The sequence below is a fragment of the Morone saxatilis genome, unplaced genomic scaffold (assembly GCF_004916995.1).
Source record: "Morone saxatilis isolate NCDOM2014 unplaced genomic scaffold, NCSU_SB_2.0 Contig19, whole genome shotgun sequence".
Classification (NCBI taxonomy): Eukaryota; Metazoa; Chordata; class Actinopteri; family Moronidae; genus Morone; species Morone saxatilis.
The window spans coordinates 9,041,404-9,063,356 of NW_023339751.1; the positions used below are offsets into that span (position 1 = coordinate 9,041,404).

At 38.4% G+C, this 21,953-nt stretch overlaps 1 protein-coding gene across 3 annotated transcripts in view; it reads left to right on the forward strand.

Moving 5' to 3' along the window:
• The first annotated feature begins 375 nt into the window (after nt 1–375).
• The window catches only part of col21a1 (collagen, type XXI, alpha 1), a 26,342-nt gene continuing 4,764 nt past the window's right edge, over nt 376–21,953 (forward strand). For 2 of the 3 annotated variants that reach the window (XR_004796794.1, XM_035663965.1), the window contains exons 1-21: nt 399–536; nt 5,655–5,782; nt 5,972–6,532; nt 6,733–6,898; nt 6,982–7,210; nt 8,833–9,003; nt 10,601–10,678; nt 11,721–11,804; nt 12,996–13,058; nt 13,479–13,532; nt 13,624–13,677; nt 13,785–13,838; nt 17,516–17,569; nt 17,664–17,717; nt 17,798–17,851; nt 18,217–18,270; nt 19,923–19,967; nt 20,038–20,091; nt 20,186–20,239; nt 21,271–21,324; nt 21,517–21,588. Coding sequence is in view for 2 of the 3 variants with exons in the window: in XM_035663965.1 (XP_035519858.1) it covers nt 5,686–5,782; nt 5,972–6,532; nt 6,733–6,898; nt 6,982–7,210; nt 8,833–9,003; nt 10,601–10,678; nt 11,721–11,804; nt 12,996–13,058; nt 13,479–13,532; nt 13,624–13,677; nt 13,785–13,838; nt 17,516–17,569; nt 17,664–17,717; nt 17,798–17,851; nt 18,217–18,270; nt 19,923–19,967; nt 20,038–20,091; nt 20,186–20,239; nt 21,271–21,324; nt 21,517–21,588 (2,106 nt within the window). In the remaining variant the exon portion in view is untranslated. Of the gene's footprint in view, nt 537–5,654; nt 5,783–5,971; nt 6,533–6,732; nt 6,899–6,981; nt 7,211–8,832; nt 9,004–10,600; nt 10,679–11,720; nt 11,805–12,995; nt 13,059–13,478; nt 13,533–13,623; nt 13,678–13,784; nt 13,839–17,515; nt 17,570–17,663; nt 17,718–17,797; nt 17,852–18,216; nt 18,271–19,922; nt 19,968–20,037; nt 20,092–20,185; nt 20,240–21,270; nt 21,325–21,516; nt 21,589–21,953 lie in introns of all 3 variants that reach the window. The other variant, XM_035663966.1, reaches the window with a different exon arrangement.

Consider the following 21,953-nt stretch of genomic DNA (forward strand, 5'->3'; position numbering starts at 1 on the left):
GTTGTGTAATGCATTGTTAAGCACTTTAGGTCCCACCAAAGGTACAATGAACACTACAGCATGTGTCTCAGTATACTGAAAGTTGTAGACTGATCTGGTGCTTGTCCTGCATCCAGAAAACTCCATGTTCTCTGGTTATGCCCCTAGCAACCCACACACGATCCAAACCCTCAACACTTGGAAGGAGGCTGTGCTCATTACTATTATTTTCCTTTTGGACTGTCAGAGATGGGCTGTCTGCTTCACTATTTCATGCTCTTCTTATCTGCTTCTCTTTCCACCCATGGTAATTGAGGGTGGCTGTAGGCCAGTAAAAGTCCGGAGTGAGGGGGGGGGGGGGGGGTGGAGAGGAAGAAGGACAGAAACAGAGGAGACAGACTGAGCTGCTGGAAAGGGCAGGCTTTCATTCAGCAGAGAAACATGTGCACTTCTCTCGAAATTCAGTTTCTGTAATCCCAAGGCAGTGAACAGTATTGATCACTGGCTCTCAATGAGAGGATTAACTGGAATTCACACAAGGGCTTGGACGCTTACGGGTAACTTTTTGTTCACTTTGTGTCATTTTTGTAATACTTACTTAATACTACATTTTAGAAATTCGGTTTTGGAGCTACAAGTTTTGGGTGTGTTTTTGTGCATGAAGATGCAACTGTCATATTTCTTTCATCAGCAGAGAGCTAAATTTAGAGTATTAGAATCTATGGAGGCTGTTTTTGATCATTAAAATGAAGCTGATGGTGTTAGTGTGTTATTTTTCAGTGTGCCATGTGTTATGATGTGGTAACACTGTTCAGATTAGTAATAGTTTAGCACTGTGTCAACGTTTACTTTAGTGTCCTAAAGTTTGTGCTGCTGCAGTTCCATATTGAAGACATTAAGCTCAGTTATCAGTCCCTTGTTTGTGCTACTGTCATGCAAAGAATGAATGGAATCAACTCAAGATTTTTTCCTGGCCATTTTCACTTCTCGTAAAAAGATTTTTATTTCATATTTCTTGAGTCTGTGCAGCATTTTGCATAGTGCACCACGGCACTGCATGTATTGTACTTGCAGAGCTTTTACAGATGTTAGACTGTATATGAAGAACAATAACCTGTGTGACTAGAGTAGAACATATCTGAATGCATCTGAATGTTGACATGTTGGCTGAAAAGTGATAAGCCCCCATATGAGTTAGTGTTTTACAAGACATTATTTAACTGTTTGGATTACTTGAACAGATTTCTATGGAGAACAACTGATAGGGCTTGGCTTTCCCTTGTTGCTTGAAGAATTTGGCAGCAATAAATTCCCCTCATCTTGGCAACTGTTCATGCTGAACAGCAGTTGTTGTTTCTGGAATGGAACAACTTCCTTTTGCCAAATTTACAGCAGATAACTAAAACTTCAACAGTTCAAGTGGAGTTAAAGCCTGCAGTTGCACTACATGCTGTAAACTACGGACACAAAACAAATAAAAAAAGGTTTTTTTGATTTGTGAGCTCAATAATTCAAACATTTTATTTTGGTTCCTGCTGAATGAAAAATCAGTGGTCTGATACTGTGGTTAAAATCTGTACGATGACTCAGTGTCGCCACCTTGAACAAGTGAAATGTTATCTGGTGAAATATGAGAAGTCATTTTTGTTCAGCAGCTTCCTGAACAGCAAATCCAGCTGGAACTGCTACTAAACTAAGTCTCACATAAATCTTAAAAAGTTTGCCAAGTATTGCAACAAACAACAGGCTCAACCAAGAATTAATGCAATGTGGTAGTTATGTTCATAGAAAGAATGTCTTGAAAAGATTTTAGATATTTTTGCATACCAGCGTTCGCATACAGTTCTGCCAGTCAATCACCATAACCAAAACCTGGAGCTACAATAACATCATGGATACCTGGAATCTGATACTAACCTGCGACACGAGTGCACCTGTTAATTCTTCTACATTATGCATGCATTCCAGCTCCAAGCATAATAGCATAGCATGTGTAATGTTGCGTTTTTTTATTCCTGGACGAAGGTTGCTTCCCTTCATCATGACTACATGTGTTTGGTCACAGTCCACAGCCGGAATTTCACCGTCTGATGGTGTAAATGAATTCCATGTGGCTCGAGCAGAGGTGTAGAAACACTCAGTTTGGGGAAAGTCAGTCGAGGGGAAAGTCATCCTAGCTGGACCCTGCCAATGAGGGGGTTTTCCAACAACCTCCTCCAGCTCTCTAGTGGGGAAAATTTTTGAAGAAAACGGCTTGCACAACTATGGCAGCTTAACGCCTCCTTCAACTGTTTTACTGAGTTTACATGGTGGAAAAATGCAGTCATGTTAAAGAGTGTGACCTCTCTTTGGCTGCACCGACATAAAAGCATTTGGGAGGCCAAGGGTTATATCCTAGCCACTGTTTCGTTGACCCTCACGTGTCACGTTCAGAAACCGTTATGAATAAGGAGTACAATCAGTTCCTTCTTATCAAATTCCTTCCACAAGTCTTGCTTCTTATACTGTATGCAGCATATCTGGTCTTCATTTGCAACTGCTTCCTTTTAGGATGTCAGCAGTTTCTTTCTTTCACGTGTTGGAAACTGTTGTAAAAGATAATTTGATAGAGCAGCCACAGAAACAACATCTGATCAAATGTCTGCTGTCTGCTCACATGCAACCCTTAAGCTGATTATTGCAAAATGTAAATACAACTCTTCTCATTGTTTCACCCAGTTCTTAATATCCCATTTCATCTCTGATTCCATGAGCATGAACATAACCATCATTACACTCCACTATAATGCTACATGTTGTTTGCAGCACATGCAATGATATTAGTGTTCACCTGTTACTGAAATAAACTTACAAAATACAGTCAATAGCACGTATGTAACATGCCATTGTTTTTTTTATTTGACATTAATCAATGTTAAAGGACAAAGTCTGCATTTTGTCCTGTGTTGTACTTGCCTTGACATTGCTTCATTAAAATCTGAGTTGGATTTTAATGGGAACAGATTTGGTAATTTGTTCAAATGACTTAAAATTGCCTTCTTTTGGTTATGTGAACAAAACCAAGAGTCTATAGTTATGCATTTTAGTTAAATGCTAATGCTAGCATGCTCACAATGACAATGTTAACATGCTGATGTTTTGCAGATATAAGGTTGACCATGTTCACCACCTTAGTTTGGCATACTGGCATGCTAACATTTGCATTAAATCATGCAAGCATTAGCATTAAAGACAAAGAACATATGAGGCTAATAGAAATGTCATCAGGTTTGCATTTGATAAAAGGTTAGAATCACCAAAGTCATTAGGCTACATGGGATGGTGGTCGGCACCAAACTTCATGACAATCCATCTAATTGTTTTTGAGACATTTCACTAATACAAGCACAATTTCTTCAATCAAGTTATTCTTGTTCCTTAATTTAAAGAAGTTACTGCTACTGTATTTTTGTTCTACTGATGAGGCACCAAATCAGGAAAACCCTAACATGGGTAAGACATTGTCAAATGACCTGTAGTGTCATTTGGGTGTGAGAACTTGCTGTTAGGATATGTTAGATAGACAGAGCAGGTACCATATCTAAATATTTTACACAAGGGACTTCAGAATAGCATAATTTAATATGAAAATCACATAACAGGGGTGCCCTGGTAGCACACCTAGTAGCCCCATATACAAAGGTGAGTCTATACCACAACGGCCTGGGTCTCTCTCTTCACTTTCCTGTCTCTCTACAGCTATCACTATCAATTAAAGGCAATAAAAGCCCCCACCCCCCAAAAATCACATAACAGAGGTTATATCTGAGTGTAGGTGAAGCATTTCAAAAGTCAGCACTCAGCCATACGACAAGGATGTTGTTGTGCAGTAGTAGAGTAGGGGAGCCTTAGGGCTGGGCACAGTGAAGCCATTGCTGATTGAGTCCATCAGTCAGGTAAAGAATGATTGTAGGGCTAAAAGCCAGCACAAGGGAGGCTGTGTCAGCAGAGCTGGCACAGTGGATGCATCAGGAAAATAATATAGAAGAAGAGCTGGAGGGAGTAGAAAAATATAAAAGCAAACCAAAACAGATCAATCATATGTACAAACTGTTTAGTTTTCATATTCCAATATGTTCAGACTTGCCAACTGGGTGTAAAATAATCTTAGAGTGACACACCTGGTAACATATACTGTAAGCGCTTTAGCAGCATGTGACAGTAACTGGTTAAAACTACTTCATCTCCTGATGGGAAGGAAGGTATTACAATTGGTTTTATCCATGAGGGAGGAAAAGTGTAGGAGTGAAGCTTTTCTGGGCAGGCGTGTTGTATTTGTGCCAAGGGCGGGCAGAGATTGGCAAATGGCGGTAGATTTGAGGAAACAGCTGATAATCCCACAGGAAACAGTGAGCACTGGTTTAAGGGTAGTTGTGGTCGAGTTGAGGTTCAGTGAATTGTTTATTTAGTAAAGCTGACAGTGCCATGTGAGGATGTGGTATATGAAGCTTGAAAGGAAAATGCTTAGGTGTACTGAGGCGTCGAGACTGTGTAGCAGGATTGGAAAGATAGAATGCGCCACACGGAGGATGGATATAGAGTTCAGAGTATAACTTAGTGGTACAAGTAAGTGAATTAGGGATTTATGGGTAGTAGTGTGTGTGTGTGGCAGCAGTGGGAAGTAGTAAGTTGATATAAAAGCAAACATGTTGATGAGATTTACAATTGATAGGTCCCCATCAGTAATTTCTATGTAAAATGTAAACAGTGGCATTTAACTTTAAAGCTTCTTTAATTCATATTTGAAATGTAAAATTAATCAAATAATCATTATGTTTAGCATCTTTCTCCATTATTGTGAAATAAAAATATTCCTTAGATAAACTTCAGTTACTACAAGCAATGAATGGACTGTCCTGTCTGTTCTGTGCTTCACCTAGGCCTTGACCTTAGCAGAATGCATACAGTATTGTTTGCACCAAGTCAGCTTGTGTGCACTCCTTTTGTACTAATGCCAATCCTGGAGATTGCCAGGCCTTTGCAAAATGATTGAGTTGATGAAAAATGTAAATCACTCCTGCTGTAAAACAAAATTATTCTTTACTTTATGATTCAAATGGATCAATATTAAATGCATCTACCAGGATATGAACTGCTGAGTCAAAAAACCTAACCAAAACAACTAGTAACACGAAATTAAATGTAGAAAATGAATCATAACAAATCCTTTTAGTCCGAATTTATGCATGAACTTTCTGCTGTCATGCTTAAGTCATACACATTGCTTGATTAGATCACCTCCATCTAACACTTGGTTGAACTTTAGTGCATCGAGACAGACAACCTGACCTCAATGCACAAATTCTGCTAATTCGCATGTGTATACAATGCTTGAATTATTTATTGTTTGAGTTAATTCAGGTTTTGCAGAGCCTGGTAACATAGCCAACAACCATTATAATTACTTATGCGTGAAAATGCAGGTAGTGGGATAGTTTTCTGCTGTAAGGATTTGCCTGAGAGAGGATAAGCCAGAATAAATGAAAACCAAACATCTTAAAAAATGGAAAAACAACAGTCTCAGACATTAACTTCTGTCAAGGCAAGAATAACACAAGGACCACATGTTACAAATGCTTGCATTGTCCTTTTCTTTTTCCCTGCAATACAAAGCATGTGTTTCCCTTTCCCTGTAGGTGCACAATTGGAACTTGGTACTGCTGCATAATGGGTTACAAAGCGACATCCATGCATTGTGTCTTAAGATGCCTGTGCTTCATGCTTCTCCATTTGTTTAGTGCAGCTCAAGATGAAGACATAAGAAGTAAGAGTGCTTCTGTCTTCATTTTCTCACACTTTGTTATGCTTGTTGTCTGTACATTAAAAACTGTCAAATGCATACAACTGGCAAAGGTGATTTATTGTTTAATGTAATGTATTCCACCAAACTAGATATGATTTATTAAAACATTATTTCACACTGCTGATTTTTTTCATTTCCTGTCTGCTTCAGGTTGTAGGACTGCACCATGTGATTTAGTCTTTATTCTAGACGGCTCGTGGAGTGTCGAAGATGTCAGTTTTGAGATAGTAAAGCGATGGCTTGTCAACATAACAACAAGCTTCAATATTGGACAGAAGTTCACCCAGGTTGGAGTCGTCCAGTACAGCGATGACCCCGTTTTAGAGATACCTCTGGGGAAGTACTCCTCTAACAAAGATCTCATCAAAGCGATGGAGTCCATTGAGTACATGGGGGGAAACACCAGGACTGGGACAGCCATTAAGTTTGCTACAGACAGACTGTTTGGCCTTTCTGAGCGTGGCCCATCAGGCGTTTCCAGAATTGCTGTTGTCCTCACAGATGGGAAGTCTCAAGATGAGGTTTTGAAAGCAGCAGAGGAAGCAAGGAAAAAAGGAGTAATTCTGTTTGCAATTGGTGTTGGGTCAGAGACAGAAGACGCCGAGTTGAGGGACATTGCAAACAAGCCATTTTCAACTTATGTCTTTTCTGTTGAGGACTACAAAGCCATTTCCAGGATCATACAGGTCATACGGCAGAAGTTGTGTGAAGGTAAGCAACTGCTGATCAATGTGTGGAGCCGAAAGTGTTGTTCTGTTTAAATATTATCAGTTCAAATATTTATTTCATGACAGTGTCAGTGTTCTGACATCTCTTCATCTCAGACTACTTGATTTCTATCCATTATTCTTCTGTTTTTTCCATTTGTCCCTAATGTCTATTTTTTCTACTTCACTGTTTGTCTGTTGCAGAGACTGTTTGTCCAGCAAGAATTCCTGTAGATTCCCGCGATGAGAAGGGTTTTGATATTCTGTTGCATTTAAATTTGGCCAAAAAAGCAAAGAGGACAAGAGGGGCATTTTACGGCTCTAATGCCTATGAAGTGACATCTCGTGTCGACTTGAGTGAAGCTACACGGTAATCATCTTGCTTTTATTTTTTCTTCATTATCACCAGTGTATTTACAAGAAGTTCACTGACTTTTACATTTGGTCACCTAGGAACCTTTTTCCTGATGGACTGCCTCCATCATACGTTTTTGTAGCCACACTGAGGTATAAAGGATCAGTGGCAATAGAGGAGTGGGACGTATGGAGAATACAGTCGCTTGACGGGAAACCTCAGATGGCGGTGACTCTAAATGGACTGGACCGCACTGTCAAGTTCACTACAACCAGTGAATCAGCAAGTGGAACTCAGACAGTTACATTTTCACAACAGACAGCAAGGGTAAAGTAACAATATGTATTATTTCTTTGAATTAGTCTTGAAACTCACTCCACTGATGTCATACATTAAGATCAGTTCACTTTTCAAAGACAGTACTGCTAAGCTTGTGAAAACAGTTGTATAATGTCCTCTGTGGATGTGAAGGAGCTTCGTCAAGTCAGAGAAAATAACAATGGGGATGTCATCCGGGTTATCTCTGCTTGGGCTTGGAAACTAAAATCTTAACTTTAGGAGAAAGCCTGTGTTACAATACGGGAGCTAAGGCTTTCAAAAATGTGGCTGAGAGGGTCAAACAAAGAGACATTACTGAGTTGCAATATGGGAAATGTAAGCGTTTTTGGAGCTTGGCCCAAACTAGAGACTAATATATCTCGGCCTCTACTACTTTGATTTTCACTGTTCTTATTTTAATCTGTCTCTTGTGAGTCCCCGAAAGTGCAATGATATACTTGTCCAAGAGAAAGCCATAAAACTGTATGATACAGGTATAATTAATATAAAGTACATTTTGGCAGAGCAGCTGCCCACTTTAAGAACAGTCTGTTCATTATTTCATATTTAACTGAAAATATCAAAATATACAACAGAAACTATTGAAAAATCTATGCACGTCTAAGGTTTAAGCATTTTCTTTTAACCACATCATACTTGCTATGTAACTAATCAACCCCAATCATCCTATTCTCACACAACATGTAGACCTTCAGAAGTCTATTTAACCTTTACAAAAGTAGAAGCCACTGTAAATATGTATGTCCGGCAGATTATGACCTTGCCCTTGAACAACTAGCATCATAAAATAAATTCTTGTAGATAGTTACACAAAATACCCCACTGCAGTTTATTTAAAGGTCCAGTGTGTAACATTCAGGAGGATCTACTGGCAGAAATGGAATATAATATTCATAGGTATGTTTTTATTGGTGTAAAATCACCTGAATATAGGAATTGTTGTGTTTTCATTACCTTAGAATGAGAAGTTTTTTATCTATAGACACCATGGGTCGCCTTCCATGGAGTCTGAGTCTTGAACCACCATTTTACAGTAGCCCAGATGGGACAAACCAAACACTGAATGCAGAGAGGGACTTTTTATGAGTTTTGTGGCCACCATAGTTTCTTCTACATACTTCACAGCCCGTTTTACATATATACACATGTACAGACACGAGCCCTGTTCAGTTAGTTTCAATCTGCAACTTCACCATTAAAAGCCACTAAATCCTCCACACTGGTCCTTTAAAAGCTGCATTATGTTTAGATATAAAATGTTGTTTCTCAAGGAAAAAAAGTAGAGAAGTGTTTCAGATGCATCAATTGTGATGCCTAGCTTCTTCTGAGCTTGAGAAAGATTTTCCTTTTAAAATGCCACAATAGTTTAAATAAATGCTTTATAACCATGGCTTACTTTTGTATTGTCCAGGTTTTAAGACATCAAACTAATCAAATCAGTTACTGTTCCTTCTGCTTCCTGCTCTGAACAACAGTCACTGCACTGTACAGACTCCCTCCAGGGAACAGACTATTTTGTTTGTTTTTTAATGTCTTTATCAGCACACTGCCAGCATGTACTGTATTAATGACTATTTCCTGTTCTTTGTCTATTTGTCTATAAAAAAAAGCTATTTGATGAGAAATGGCACCAACTGCGGCTGCTGGTCACTGAAGAGGATGTTACTCTTTATGTTGATGACCTGGTACTTGAAACGCTATCCCTGGAGCCCCCTGTTGGCATTTTCATCAATGGAAAAACCCAAGTTGGAAAATATGTCAGTAAGGAAACAACAGTGCCAGTAAGTTTATTAATATCTACAACACTATTTTAATACAATGCATGTTGTTTGGTTCCCAGTAAAGTAATTCAGCAGTATGTCAGCTTGACTATAGAAAGAAGGAACAGTTTGTTTAATGAGTATTTGGGAAAACTCAGTACTGATATATGTTTTAAACAGCATCACACAGCACTGCATAGTTTATTGCCGCCTCCTAAGAGACATGCTTAACTCGGTGGTTAATAAATCCTTGGCCAAAAGTTGCCTTTTTTGTCCACAAGGTCCTATTAATCTTCATTTTATTTGTCTCATTTGGAACATTTTGAGCAAAAAATGCTGTATTTGTAATAAATCATAATTGTGCTGTGTTGTTAATTTGCTCTGCAGAAGGCCAAATAGTTTACTGTCTCTTGAACGTTGATGCAAATACATCCCTGCAAACATAATATAAAATTTTAATGTAATTTCAAAATGGAAAAGAGGAATAACTGCATTCTACACAATCCTCTCACTTTAATTGTCAGTATTATGTAACACATTTTATTATGAAACAATAGCATAAATTGACCATTTAAAATACCTCAGACTCACATGTAAGCAATTACGCAGGTTTGGCATTGTCGCACTTGTGGCCATGATGATGGTCAATGAAATAAAATACATGTAAAATAAATTTCAATCAAATAAGGCATATTGTTTTAAAATACAATCCTCAGTACAACTAGCTGTGTGATTATAATATATGTAAAGAAATATATGATTTAATCACTAACATGATTATGTAGCATAAGAAATAATGAGAGAGAGGAAATAAAAAACATTCAGGACTTTTACGTCTGCTATGCCAGCCAGTATGTTGACATATCATTATAGCTGTGGATATTAACAATAACCACAGCTTGGCAGTGACTGTTATTGTGTGTACTGATCCATTATTATAAGGATCATGCAGTTTGAGGCTGTTTAACAAAGTGAATGTACTTATGTAAGTATAATTTCTGGATAAGCAAACTTGTAATTGGAAACAGATTTTTGTAACTGGACCTTTAAAAGTACACCAGAATGGACCACATTACATTAGCATGAACCATTAGACCAGACCCGACATTCTTATCATGGTAAAAGCCTTTGTTATCATTAACAATATGTAAACTATATTGTTTTAGATTTGATTTATGCGGCCAATCATGAAACCATACTAATGTTTTCATGAGGCTGGAAATAATATAAATCACATGTGAGGATCATCTTTCTGCTCACATGGTTACTGAAGTGAAACAGTCTATGGGACATTCTGGAGCCACTTGACCACCAACATCAACAAAATAAGAAATAATGGAAGAATAGTGTAACGTTGTTGCAAAATACTTCCAAAACAATCAGGGAGGTCTGGCAACGTGTATATCCTCAATGCTCAATGAGGCTACTTATCTTTCCTGTTATACAATAGTCATTTCAATTCATTAGTGGCAAAGCACTGATAAAACTGAACTAAGTGCAAAATTACCCCCATATTACATTAGTTTGTTTTGTTAACTAGCTTGGATTCTCCAACAGCAGAGGTTCTGTTTTTAACAAGAAGTTCTTCTTCTTGTTCTTCTTCTTTGTTTTGGTTTAGTTTGAAATTCAGAAACTTCGCATTTACTGTGACCCTGAGCAGAACAACCGAGAGACTGCATGTGAAATACCTGGAGTTGTAAGTATAAGAGTCCGCTTGGCCCTGCACTTGTTTTTCAGTCCAAAAGCAACAAAGATAACTTCTTCTCACCTACTTCTCACCTTGTTCTACTACATCTGTTTCTGCTCTGCACAATTTTATCATCAGTTAACTCCACAATATATACTGAATGGCATACAATTATGCTTGCTTTATATTTCATCAGTACAGTCTACTGTTGTAGTCAAAGTGTAAACTCAGCATATTCAGTTTAAGTCACATCTGTTTATGCATAACATAATTTCTTGGAGGAGGACCCATGGCTCGGCTTCAACCATTTTGCACTCAGTATATTTTTTTTATTGTCTGCTGGCTCTAACCGTGTTTGTGAAGCACTGGCCCGTTGTTATGTTGGCTTAGAAATTGCTATAACCATAAAGCCAGTGCTAAATTACTATTTTTCATGTGACGCTGTTAGATAAAAATATCAAAAGAGACAAGATGAGAAGCCTAAAATTACACATGCTTGCCAACTACCTCCACTTCCCTCAGTTATCAATTTCCCTTTGAATGGAGTATCAGACGCCTTTCAGGCAAAATCTCACAGCATTTGATTTAAAAACAAAAAGACATCCAACTTACAGTACATTTTTGTGATGAAAATGGTTAGTTTCTAGTTTGAACGTATTAATTAAAAAGAAAACACTCCAGGTTTCAGTATTGGGTTTGGGGAAAAGTACAAACATTAGAGCATTTGTTGATTAACTGCTAATTAACTTCTATATTAAGTCTAATTGTCAGAAAATTATGAAAAATGCCCAAGGTGGCATCTTCAGCTGCTTGTTTTGTCCAACCCAACAGTCAAAAAACCCAAAGATATTCCAAAAATGTACAGTTTACAATTGCAGAAGAGCAAATATTTAACTTTAATGGATTATCAAAGTTGTGCCAATATTTTAAAATCTATGGACTAACTGATCAATTGGCTAACTGTTCCAGCTCTAATATGTATAATTCTGTATGTGTGCTCAATTTCTGGTCTTGTCTATTATCTATCAGAGGTTAATTTTGTTCATTACAGTGCTCCAACAGTCCTGATTACACTGAACCAACTGAAGAACCTTGTGTTTGTCCTCCTGGACCCCCTGGACTTCCAGGAATAAAGGTAAGTTATTAAAAAAAACTCTTCATATTATCTTTTTCCTTTCATTCTTATTCTTACTCATACTGCCATTCTAAAAACCATCCTGCAAGCATACACTGTGCTGTGCTGTTCCTGGTTTAGCACAAAGCTGTACCATGTCCAGCTCTTCAGTGTTAGACAGTTAAATATTTACTTTAGACAGTGGTATTCTGTTGAGATGAAAAAAAGAGAAAAACAACTTAATCTTTAACAATTTTGGTTTATGTGTAAACTCAGGAATGAAAAAGAGTCTAAATGGCTTCTGTTGACAGAGTACAAACTTTATCTTCCTTACAGTTTAGCATTGAGGAAGTGTGAGCTGTATTCTCAGGTTATTCTTCTAAATGCTGCTCTCCGTGTCAGATAATGTGATGAGCACATGAGGTTGCACTTTAACGAATAGGTCAAACTCAACTGCAGTCATTACAGCCCATAAACACAGATTTCCTTCGTGCCATGAAACAGTGCTTGCGTGGGGGGTTTTAGCACTTTTATCTTTTAAACAGACACACGCAGTTAGCTGCTCAAAACTTCTTAACGTTTTATGAATTATGAACATGCGTCTTTCCTCCAGTTAGGCAATTTGCCATTGTCAGTAAGTTATGGTTTGTCTTTATTCTCTTGTACAGTACTGTTTGCTTGACGCAAACCAGACCTCTGCCCAAGATAAACACGGGTTAGAATGGAAAATTACCAAAATAGGAAATAAAACCTACATCTCCATCTTTATTGATCACAGGGTATCAACCAAATAATACCAGCTCCGGTCATAAAAGCCTTTATACAAGGACCTCAGAGAGATATTACCTTAGCAACAAAACTCTTTGTTAATAAAACCTACATGGGTTCGAGAATGTTTGTGTTTATAAGGTCACCGCTATGCTTTTACTACATTTACTAATAGATCCAAAATGCTGGGACCAATGCTGGCTTGCAGATGTTCCTTGTAACCCCACATAGTGCTCAAGAACGTCTTACATTAGATAAACTAGCTTGCTCAGCATGTTTTATAGATAAATTAAATCAACACTACACGCCTGGGAAAGCACGAGTCACCAGAAATGTTTTAAATTGATTGGTTTATGCTGCTTCGAGGTTGCATGATCGACAAAGATGCACCGACAACTTGTTTTAGTTACACATTATTAAATTACCTCGTTCCACTTTCTTTAGGGAGAACAAGGAAATACTGGCAAACCTGGTCAGCCTGGACCTACTGGTGCTGATGGTAAGCCTGTGAGTACTACATAGTTCAATATACAAACATACAGAACATAACCACCAACAACACTGTCACAGCAGCATCCACAATAAGCATCTGAGGAAATGCCAAAAACCAATTGAGTTAATGTATCCATTATTTCTGCTTGTTAATTCTATGTGGTCAGGACTGCTTCAGAATGTTAAAAAGCAGTGGTAAATATACTTATTTACTTATTTTTCCAATGGGTAAATAACAGACATCTCTGATTATACCACTGGTGGCAGCACAGTGGTGATTTTGTGTGATGAAAAGCATCCAAAAGTGAACCACATGTTGTACAGCATGATCAAAAACTCAGCCAAAGAATCCGCCCCGCAGCCTAAACAACATGCACACATTAAAATGGTTAACCAAATGTGTGTATCTCTTGTTTGTTTTTTTTACATTTTAAGGGTATCACTGGCGTTAGAGGAAGTCCAGGGCTGCCAGGTCCACCAGGAGTAGAGGTAAATGCAATTTCACCTATTTTACTTGCACTTTAACTTCAGCATCAGGAACAGAAAATTTGATGCTGGTTTTGTTTGTTACTTTTGTCAGGGTCCACGTGGGCCACATGGGTACAAAGGCGAGCAAGGGAGGCCTGGTGTTTCGGTAGGAAGGTCAAACAGCACAACTGTGGCGCAATTGGTTTCATTATCGTGCTGCAGCATTTGTGTCCACTAACACACAATTTTGTAATACAAGTCTGTTTCTTTCAGGGTGAGAGGGGTATGCCTGGATTACAAGGATCGCCTGGACAACCAGGAGAGAAGGTGGTGACGTTAATTTTTTTCATTTCATTTTTTATATGATAATATGGTATCTAGATGTGGTTCAATTTTATTGATCTAACCATGGAAAGTTGGTAGAACTGCTGATCTGCACCGACTGACCAAAGCTGGGAAAAAATTATTGCTGTTGGAAAAACAAGTGATCATATTAAAAAGTACAAAACCCACATTGAATTGTCAAGGTAAATCTTCTTTTTATGAGATCAAAATGTAGGATTAACAGGAAATCCCTGCTAAACACATCAACTTGAACCATTTGAACATCGTTGCATCAATCACTCTAGAAACCATATGTTATTAATATAAAGCCAGATCCCCCGGGAAAGTAAAAAATACCACTTCTATACTGTGGGACAAAAGCACTTTGCAGAGAGAGCATAAAGACCATCAGATACTTTTTACATTTATTTCTTCACTTTTGTTCTGCTCTTTTCTTGGAAAGATCACAGTTTACTTTCTTAGCAATTTTTAGGGAGCCAGAAATGCATCTTGTTTCTCTTATTGCCTTGTTTTTTCTCACTTCCATCTCCTCCTCACCCCTTAACCTCCCAATTACAGTAAGATCTGAGGTAGAGATGGAAATTCTTTTACCAGATGAAACCTGACAGCTCAATATCTTTCACATTCAAGGCTAGGGCGAGAGTCTTTAAGTTCTAGATGACACCAAAACAAATTAGTAAAAAAAAGTATCGAGACGTTAAGAAATGAAATCTTCAGGCAGACTGGCCCACAGTGAGTGGTGCCTCGGCTGGATAACTGCCTCTCCCACTGTTCAGTCACTCAGACTAGAAAACATACATGCAGTCAATGCTGCATGTTAGTAGCAGCTGTCACAAGATATAACAATGTGTAAGAAGGCAGAAGCATATGAGCCAAAAGAAGAAAGCACCTTTGAGATTAGACATGTCAGCTGCCACAACCAGTCCAAAGGAAAGTGGAGCAAACTGATATGATAATCCATAACAAAGGGGAGACAGTCCAGCCGTTTGTGCTTAGTGGTTAATAGAAACACTGTAACCACACAGCAGACTCGAGCATGAGCCTGACAATCACACAGCTTTATCCAGAATGTTTTTATTGCTTTGATATTCATCTGAACAACATTTTGCGTTTAAAGTTATTTTGAGGTACAGTGAGGTAATACATCCTCTCTAGATGGCATCACTTCTGTCATATCATCCCACCCTGTAATTACTGTGACCATGGGGGGCCAGTTGGCTCAAGTGGAGAACAATTCAAGCAGTTAATGCCATTTTGAAAACTGCAGCTGTGAGCAGACACATGTCTGCACCTGGAGCAAATCCTCCTGTACCATCTGTCCTATTATTACAGTTTCACTCAAAGGTCCAGGATGTATTAGATTAAGGTTTTACTGGCGCTTGGGCTGTATTCTTAACTTTCTTTGATTAGGTCAAATACTTACAACGACTTACAAAAACACAAAGAGGGAGAGCACAATGGGAAACAGCACCGCTAAAGATCTGGAGGATTTACATTTTTTTTTTTTTTATTCCCTTTCCAGTTACACTAAAAACATGAAAGGATCATGACTTTTATTGGTCTATCAAAGTGCTCTTTTAAAATCCCATAATTAGACATATAATCACTGTAATGGTCTGAGGTATCATGAATAACGAGATAAGCCTCTAGAAAGTGCACTGCTTGTGATTTTCCATCACTTCTCACATGGCAAACCACAAGTCAACCAGTCAACCGTGGTCAATTTACATTGAGAATTAAGTCTAATACAGTTATTTGTATGAGAATGTTTTCTAAATCTCAAACTAACCAGTGTGGTTTATAGACATTAGCTCTATACATAATTGAGAGTCATATTGTGGATAATACTTCTATATAAATGCAAGATACGTTACATATACAGACATATGTATGACTCAGAAATAGTGCTTGACATCTATATCGTCATACACACAATCAGGTATACCATGAATGTCCCTCATGTGTGGCTCAAAAGGTGTTTGCACTCCAGGAAAGACCCTCCATGCACCACATAACAATCTCTGAAACCAGCAGGAAGTCACTTAAGCTTTTCTCAAAGTTAGAGGGAATCCTGATCTTTTAAAGTATAAGATTCTCTTCGGCTACAACACTGAACACATTCCAAATCTACCTTTCCAAAGTGTTCCCATATTGTAAGACCACCCATGGGTGTAGTCTCATTTTCCTGGCACAGGATCTAGAGAACAGAAACCTGAGATATCTGCTTAATTAAGTCAGAAATACACAATTCAAGGCACAAGAGGAAGAAAGACTATTAAACACTTACAATAATTGCCAATGTTTGTGTATTCACAGTCTGTGATACTTTTTAATGACCACAATCATTCATCACCTTTGTGGGAACATTTTATTGCTAATTAAGTGGGCATCCAGTCTGCACTATTGATATCTGTTGTTCATTATTACTGTAACTAGACCAGCGGCATTCACTTTGAGAGAAATCAGTGTTCCTAACAAGTAACCCGCAGCCCAGCTTTGGGAGTGAGGATGTGTGTGTGAGCATCTGCCTACTGAGAGCAGGCTTTCCTGCACACCTCAGATGTGCGAACACACCAGTCACTGCTCACACTACCAACGCAAGCAGCTGTCCATGTTTTATTCTCCATGTTGTTACACAAACTGATTCTCCCTAGTATTTACAACACAATCCAACAAAATAGTAAAACTTACTGCAGCACAAAGACAAATAAAACACAAACACTACCAGTTGGCTTCCATGATTGTGTCTTTCCTGCCCCGGCTGCAGCTCTTCTAGTCAGCGGCACCCAGATCCTCTAAATCCCTTTTGCTGTGGTTCGTTTGTTTTGGACTGGAATTCCATGTGCAAACACAACTGTCCACAGCTGGAAAGATTTTTGTTTTTGTTTTGATACCAGTGAATTCAGCTCAACTACACTTTGATTAAAATCTCTTTTTATAGACAAAATATTTTTGCAAATGAAGCCACAAAAAAGATTTGGTCACTCACAGACCCTACGAGTCTCTGAGGCAGCCAGTGATATTAAAAAAAACGTCATTTGGTTTTAAGCTATTCAGTCATTTTTTCCCTCCTGAGTTGATTAGCATATCTTTGAATGGTACAATGCAAAATCTGAGAAAATAAATGATGTAATGTCCCGCCTGGTTCCAAATGCTGTTTTTTATTCAGAAAATGTGAAAAAGCAGTGACGCATCATTCCCCAAGTTTTAGCACCATTCAACAGATTCTTAATTGACGTGTAGTTTTAGGTCAACCAGTGCAATGTTAAAAATGCCAGAATGACGCATTGAAACACATCACGCCCTTGAATTTCAATCCAAATAGCTATATTCATTGTCTACCCCAGAAAAACAAGACCACTGCTGACTATTGTCAAACACTGACTGCATATTTGTAACCATGTAGACTTTGCAATGTGCTCTATTAAGGCCTCTTATCCCACACTGTACAACTTCTATAAATACACCTCTTGATCTGATTGACCAAGAGTGGTTAAGGAGTTTTGCTAGCTTACCTATATTACAAACATGGAGGATCAGTGACAGATTCATCACTGTCTGGAAGTTTAGATAAGCCAGGCCAGCATAGACCATGCACAGCAAGAACTATTATTAGATCAAATCCAATAATAATTTCCAAATCTTTTCACTTTTCTCAGGGCTCAATAGGATCCCCAGGAATTGCAGGGGTGTCAGGAAAAGCTGGTCAAGTGGTAAGGGTGCAGACAATCATAATGGCTAAAAACACCTCAATGACTGAACATGACATAATATAACAATTTAAACTGGATGTCATGACCTTTCCAGGGACAAAAAGGAAGTATAGGACCTCCTGGGCCACCTGGTTATCGAGGAGAACCTGTACGTATAAAACAATTCAGAATCAAATCTAAAGCTTGTGTCATCATAATCATTTGCAAAATCCTTTTCTGTGCTTTCAGGGCCCATCTGGGAGAGATGGAAAAGATGGATTTCCAGGGATACCTGGTCAAAAGGTCTGTTTGTTTTGACAGTACATAACAGTATGTTACACAGCTCATTCAAGGATTAGGAGAATAATAGAAGCATGAGGTTGGCTAAGTGTGAGCCTTCTCAACAGACTTTGCTGTTCCCAAAAGTTGTGTTGTTGATGTTTGGCAACCATGGAAATGTAGTCATAGAGCCCTGGTGTCCCCTTTGTCTTTTTCCAAACCCCATTAGACATCTTTTGTAAACATCAAAAGCGTTCTTCACATTTTATATAGATATAAATCTACCATGACATGTAAAAAGTATGCAACAATGTGCACGTAGGGCTCATCACAAGGAATTTAGATTAAAATTATATGTATTAATGTTTTTGTTTCTCTAATGTATTAAGGGAGAAGTTGGAGCCAATGGTATTCCTGGTGCTGACGGAAGGGAAGGCCATCCTGTGAGTCATAAACACAGACATATCATTGTACATATTTGTGTATTTTGCAGGATTTTTTAGCTGTTACTATTGTTTTACATCTTTAATTGAGCTCTTGGAAATTGAGGATTTGACACAAATTGTGCATGAATGAAATATGACATGTGCTGTCACACTAAGTTAAGGTTTAAACTTTCCAGCAAAGCAGAATAGAAAGAAAAGAGGGAAATTTATGTATGTGGTGCTTTCCATTATGGTTTACAAAGTTCTTCTCACACAAATTGAATTTGACATGATATAATACTGAAAGTATCAGACGAGTGAAATGGGCAATACTGTACAAGAGCTGATTTCATGGATCACGCAGAGTTGCATGCATAACGTTTTTTACTGTAGTAGAACAGCAGCGTGTTAACATACTGTCAGCAGTACAGAGAGTACCCCTGACAGCCCGTAAATTAGGGGTATTTCCCCTGTAGTTCATCCCAGGATAACCATGTTATGTAACAAGCAGGCTCGGGCTATAATCTAAGGCAGTAAAAGTAACTCATCGAAGGGAATGCTGTGGTGCTCTGGCAAATCTGTTTTAGGAAGAAAGTGTTTCAACTGGGCAGCCACCCCACTGATCATGATTATAAGTGTCGTCCAAAAGTTTGTGATGGGTCTACAAAAGATGAGTCAGTTGCTCCACAAGGCTGTAAACTATTTTCCCCCACCAGAACAATAGAGTTAGCAATGTCTCCAAGGAGACAGGATTAGTACTGTACTTCCTGAAGTTATAACAAGATGAAGTTAGCACTTCAGCGTTACAGGGATTTCTTCACCTATAGGTTGAGTGTGAGTGTCTGGGTGGCTCTATCCATATTTCAGTTTCTCTGCCTGCCTGTCTAATCTATTCACTATGCACATATGTTACTCAAACTTTAGTCTGAGGCAACCACTAAGCATCTGCAAACATTTATCTCAGAAAAAAATAACTAAAACAAAAAAAGAGGCTTTCCAGGGTAGGTCTGCTGCATGTGTTGAACCACATAAACTTTCAATGTATTAAACCATTTATTAATAAATCTGAATCTGCTTTTATTCTTTTTTCGCAGTGCAATTTGAATAGCAACTACTTTTTGTATTATTGCATTTATCAGAAAATAAAACACATGTGCACAGTTCAATTGGAGGACAGATGATTCGACTAAGGATTGTACAGTTTGACACAGTAATGAAACGCTGAGATGGTGCTCTATTGCTGCACAGACTGAAGCAGTTTATAAAAAAACATGTAATGAAATATTTTTTTCAAGTGATTATATTCACAAATGTATTAGCAGGATTCTGGCCTTAAAAAAGCTTCAAAATGATGTTTCTCGACTTTTCCTGTTTACAACTAGCGAACCATAACTGGGGAATCTACATTTTGGTAGACATTTCTGGATGCACCATGTTAGTTCAATGAGTTGCTTTTATTGAGCAACTGGCTACAATTGTTACTGACACAATGAAGTAATTATTCCACTGTGAATGGAAGTAAACTGAGACCTGTTTCTAGTATCAGTTCAGAAAGAGTGCATATGAGAACATACGGTTTTATGTAAAATGTTACACAGGAATTCAATGTCATGGTTTTTTCTTCAATACATTGATCTGCTGTACAATATAATCTGTTTTCTTGCTCCCAGGGTATGCCTGGATTACCAGGAATTGCAGGCCTGGATGGACAAAAGGTGAGCTCCTGCCTATGCAACAAATATTAATGCAAAATAAACAGATTGACTGACATGATTCTCATTTAAGGGGGAAGCTGGTTTGCCTGGACCTAGGGGCTTCACAGGATCAACTGGACTGCCTGTAAGTCAACAGCTGTTGGACTATTTGTGTATAATAACCAGGGTTAATATTGAATCTAAAGAGTTCCCAAAACAATTTCTTCACTCTCCTGCAGGGTGACATGGGGTTACCTGGTGCACCTGGTTTAAAAGGACCAATTGGACCTAAGGTAATTATTTGTCCCTGCTAGAAAATTCCCTTTGAGCTTCTTTAAACAGCTGTATTGTTAGTGATACAAAGGTAAAATGAGGCCAGCAGAAATAATGACTGACTTTCATCTTACAATCAGACATCAAAAAAATGTAATACAGTCTTTAAAATGGATAAACTGTTCACAAAATATAATGTGAGTTTATCCCCCCTCTACACTCCTTGGGCTGTGTGCACAGTCGCTCATACTGTGACCCAGAAAAGTCAATACTGCAGACAAATCCACACAAGCTGGCATCAGCAACCGACAAGCTGCAGGCCAAGCCATGTCATGACTTAAGTTGAGTCCAAGCACAATGTCTTACAGTTACAAGGCTGCTAACAAGTATGGCGGATAAGGGTGGCGTGATGTTACGTGACATTACGTTCCTATACCCTATATTGTCTATACAAAATGTATTGTAGTGCACAGTGTTGTTAGTTTGGATAAACTTTGGTTAAATCTTTGAAGCTTTCTAACCACACAGTAGATTCCAATTCATAGAAAGCTGTTTGGGTCAACAGCATTGCATGTTTTGTTTGGTCACTCTTTTTCTAAAATACACATTAGCACAAGTACTTTCTCTTGGCCACACCGGCATTGCTAAATTAAGCAATGATCCGGCCCTACTGCTTTCGTCAGTGGAATTTTAGTGGAAATGTAAGCAGTCTGGGCTTGTCTGGTCTGGACGCTCTGTCTCCTAATCACTTTTCATTAGCTGATCTGCTTTTAACAAGCCAATGTGTATTGGTAAATGGCACACAAGTGAAAAGCTAGTTTATGGACAGGCAGGCAATACTTTGATTTTATGGCTGAGATTCAGACTGCAATTACTGAGGCTTGTTCAACTGGAAAAGAAAGCATACGACTAGACACAATTAAACATTAAGTTGCAATACACCCTAACCTCATGAAAAGTATGCTGCAGTCCAGTCAGTGATATGATGTGGTTTGGATGTTATTTCATTGTATGTTTTCTGTAACATAAGTCATTTTATTTTTTAATCAAGGGGAATAAAGGCGAATTTGGAAGTCCAGGTATACAAGGAACACCAGGGCCTGTGGTATGTTTCCATTTAAATAATCTAATATGAAACAGGTGGCTTTATGTCTGATTTAAAATGCTGTAATACTGTACTGCGTTTAATGTAACAATATTTAGTATTTAAGTATTTTTGGAGCTTTTACTTCCTACAGTATATAAATAAAGTGTGTTCTTATTTTAATGATTGGTTTTAAATTGAACACTATTAAAGGGGAATGCAGGGGAACCAGGAAGAGAGGGTCAGCCAGGGCACCCGGGCATGCCAGGCCTGAAGGGCAGCAAGGTATTTCCACTATAACATCTCTTTTCATTCAGTTAAAACCCTTTCTGATATATGATTCCTGATCATGAAAATTGTTGTTAATAAGCCAGATGTGAGAGCTCTTCTCTGTTATATATTGTACACTGATGAGCCATAACATTATGGCCACCTGGGCACCCTGACTGGTTTGTGGCTACGCAGCCCCTGACACCTTTCTATTAGAACCAGTATGAACTCTTTCAGCAGTTTGAGCTATAGTAGCTTGTCTGGGCCAGCATTCACTCTCCATGTGCATGAATGAGCCATGGCCACCAATGACCCTGTCGCTGGTTCACCGCTTTTCCTTCCTTGGACCACTTTTGATAGGTACTGACCACTGCAGACTG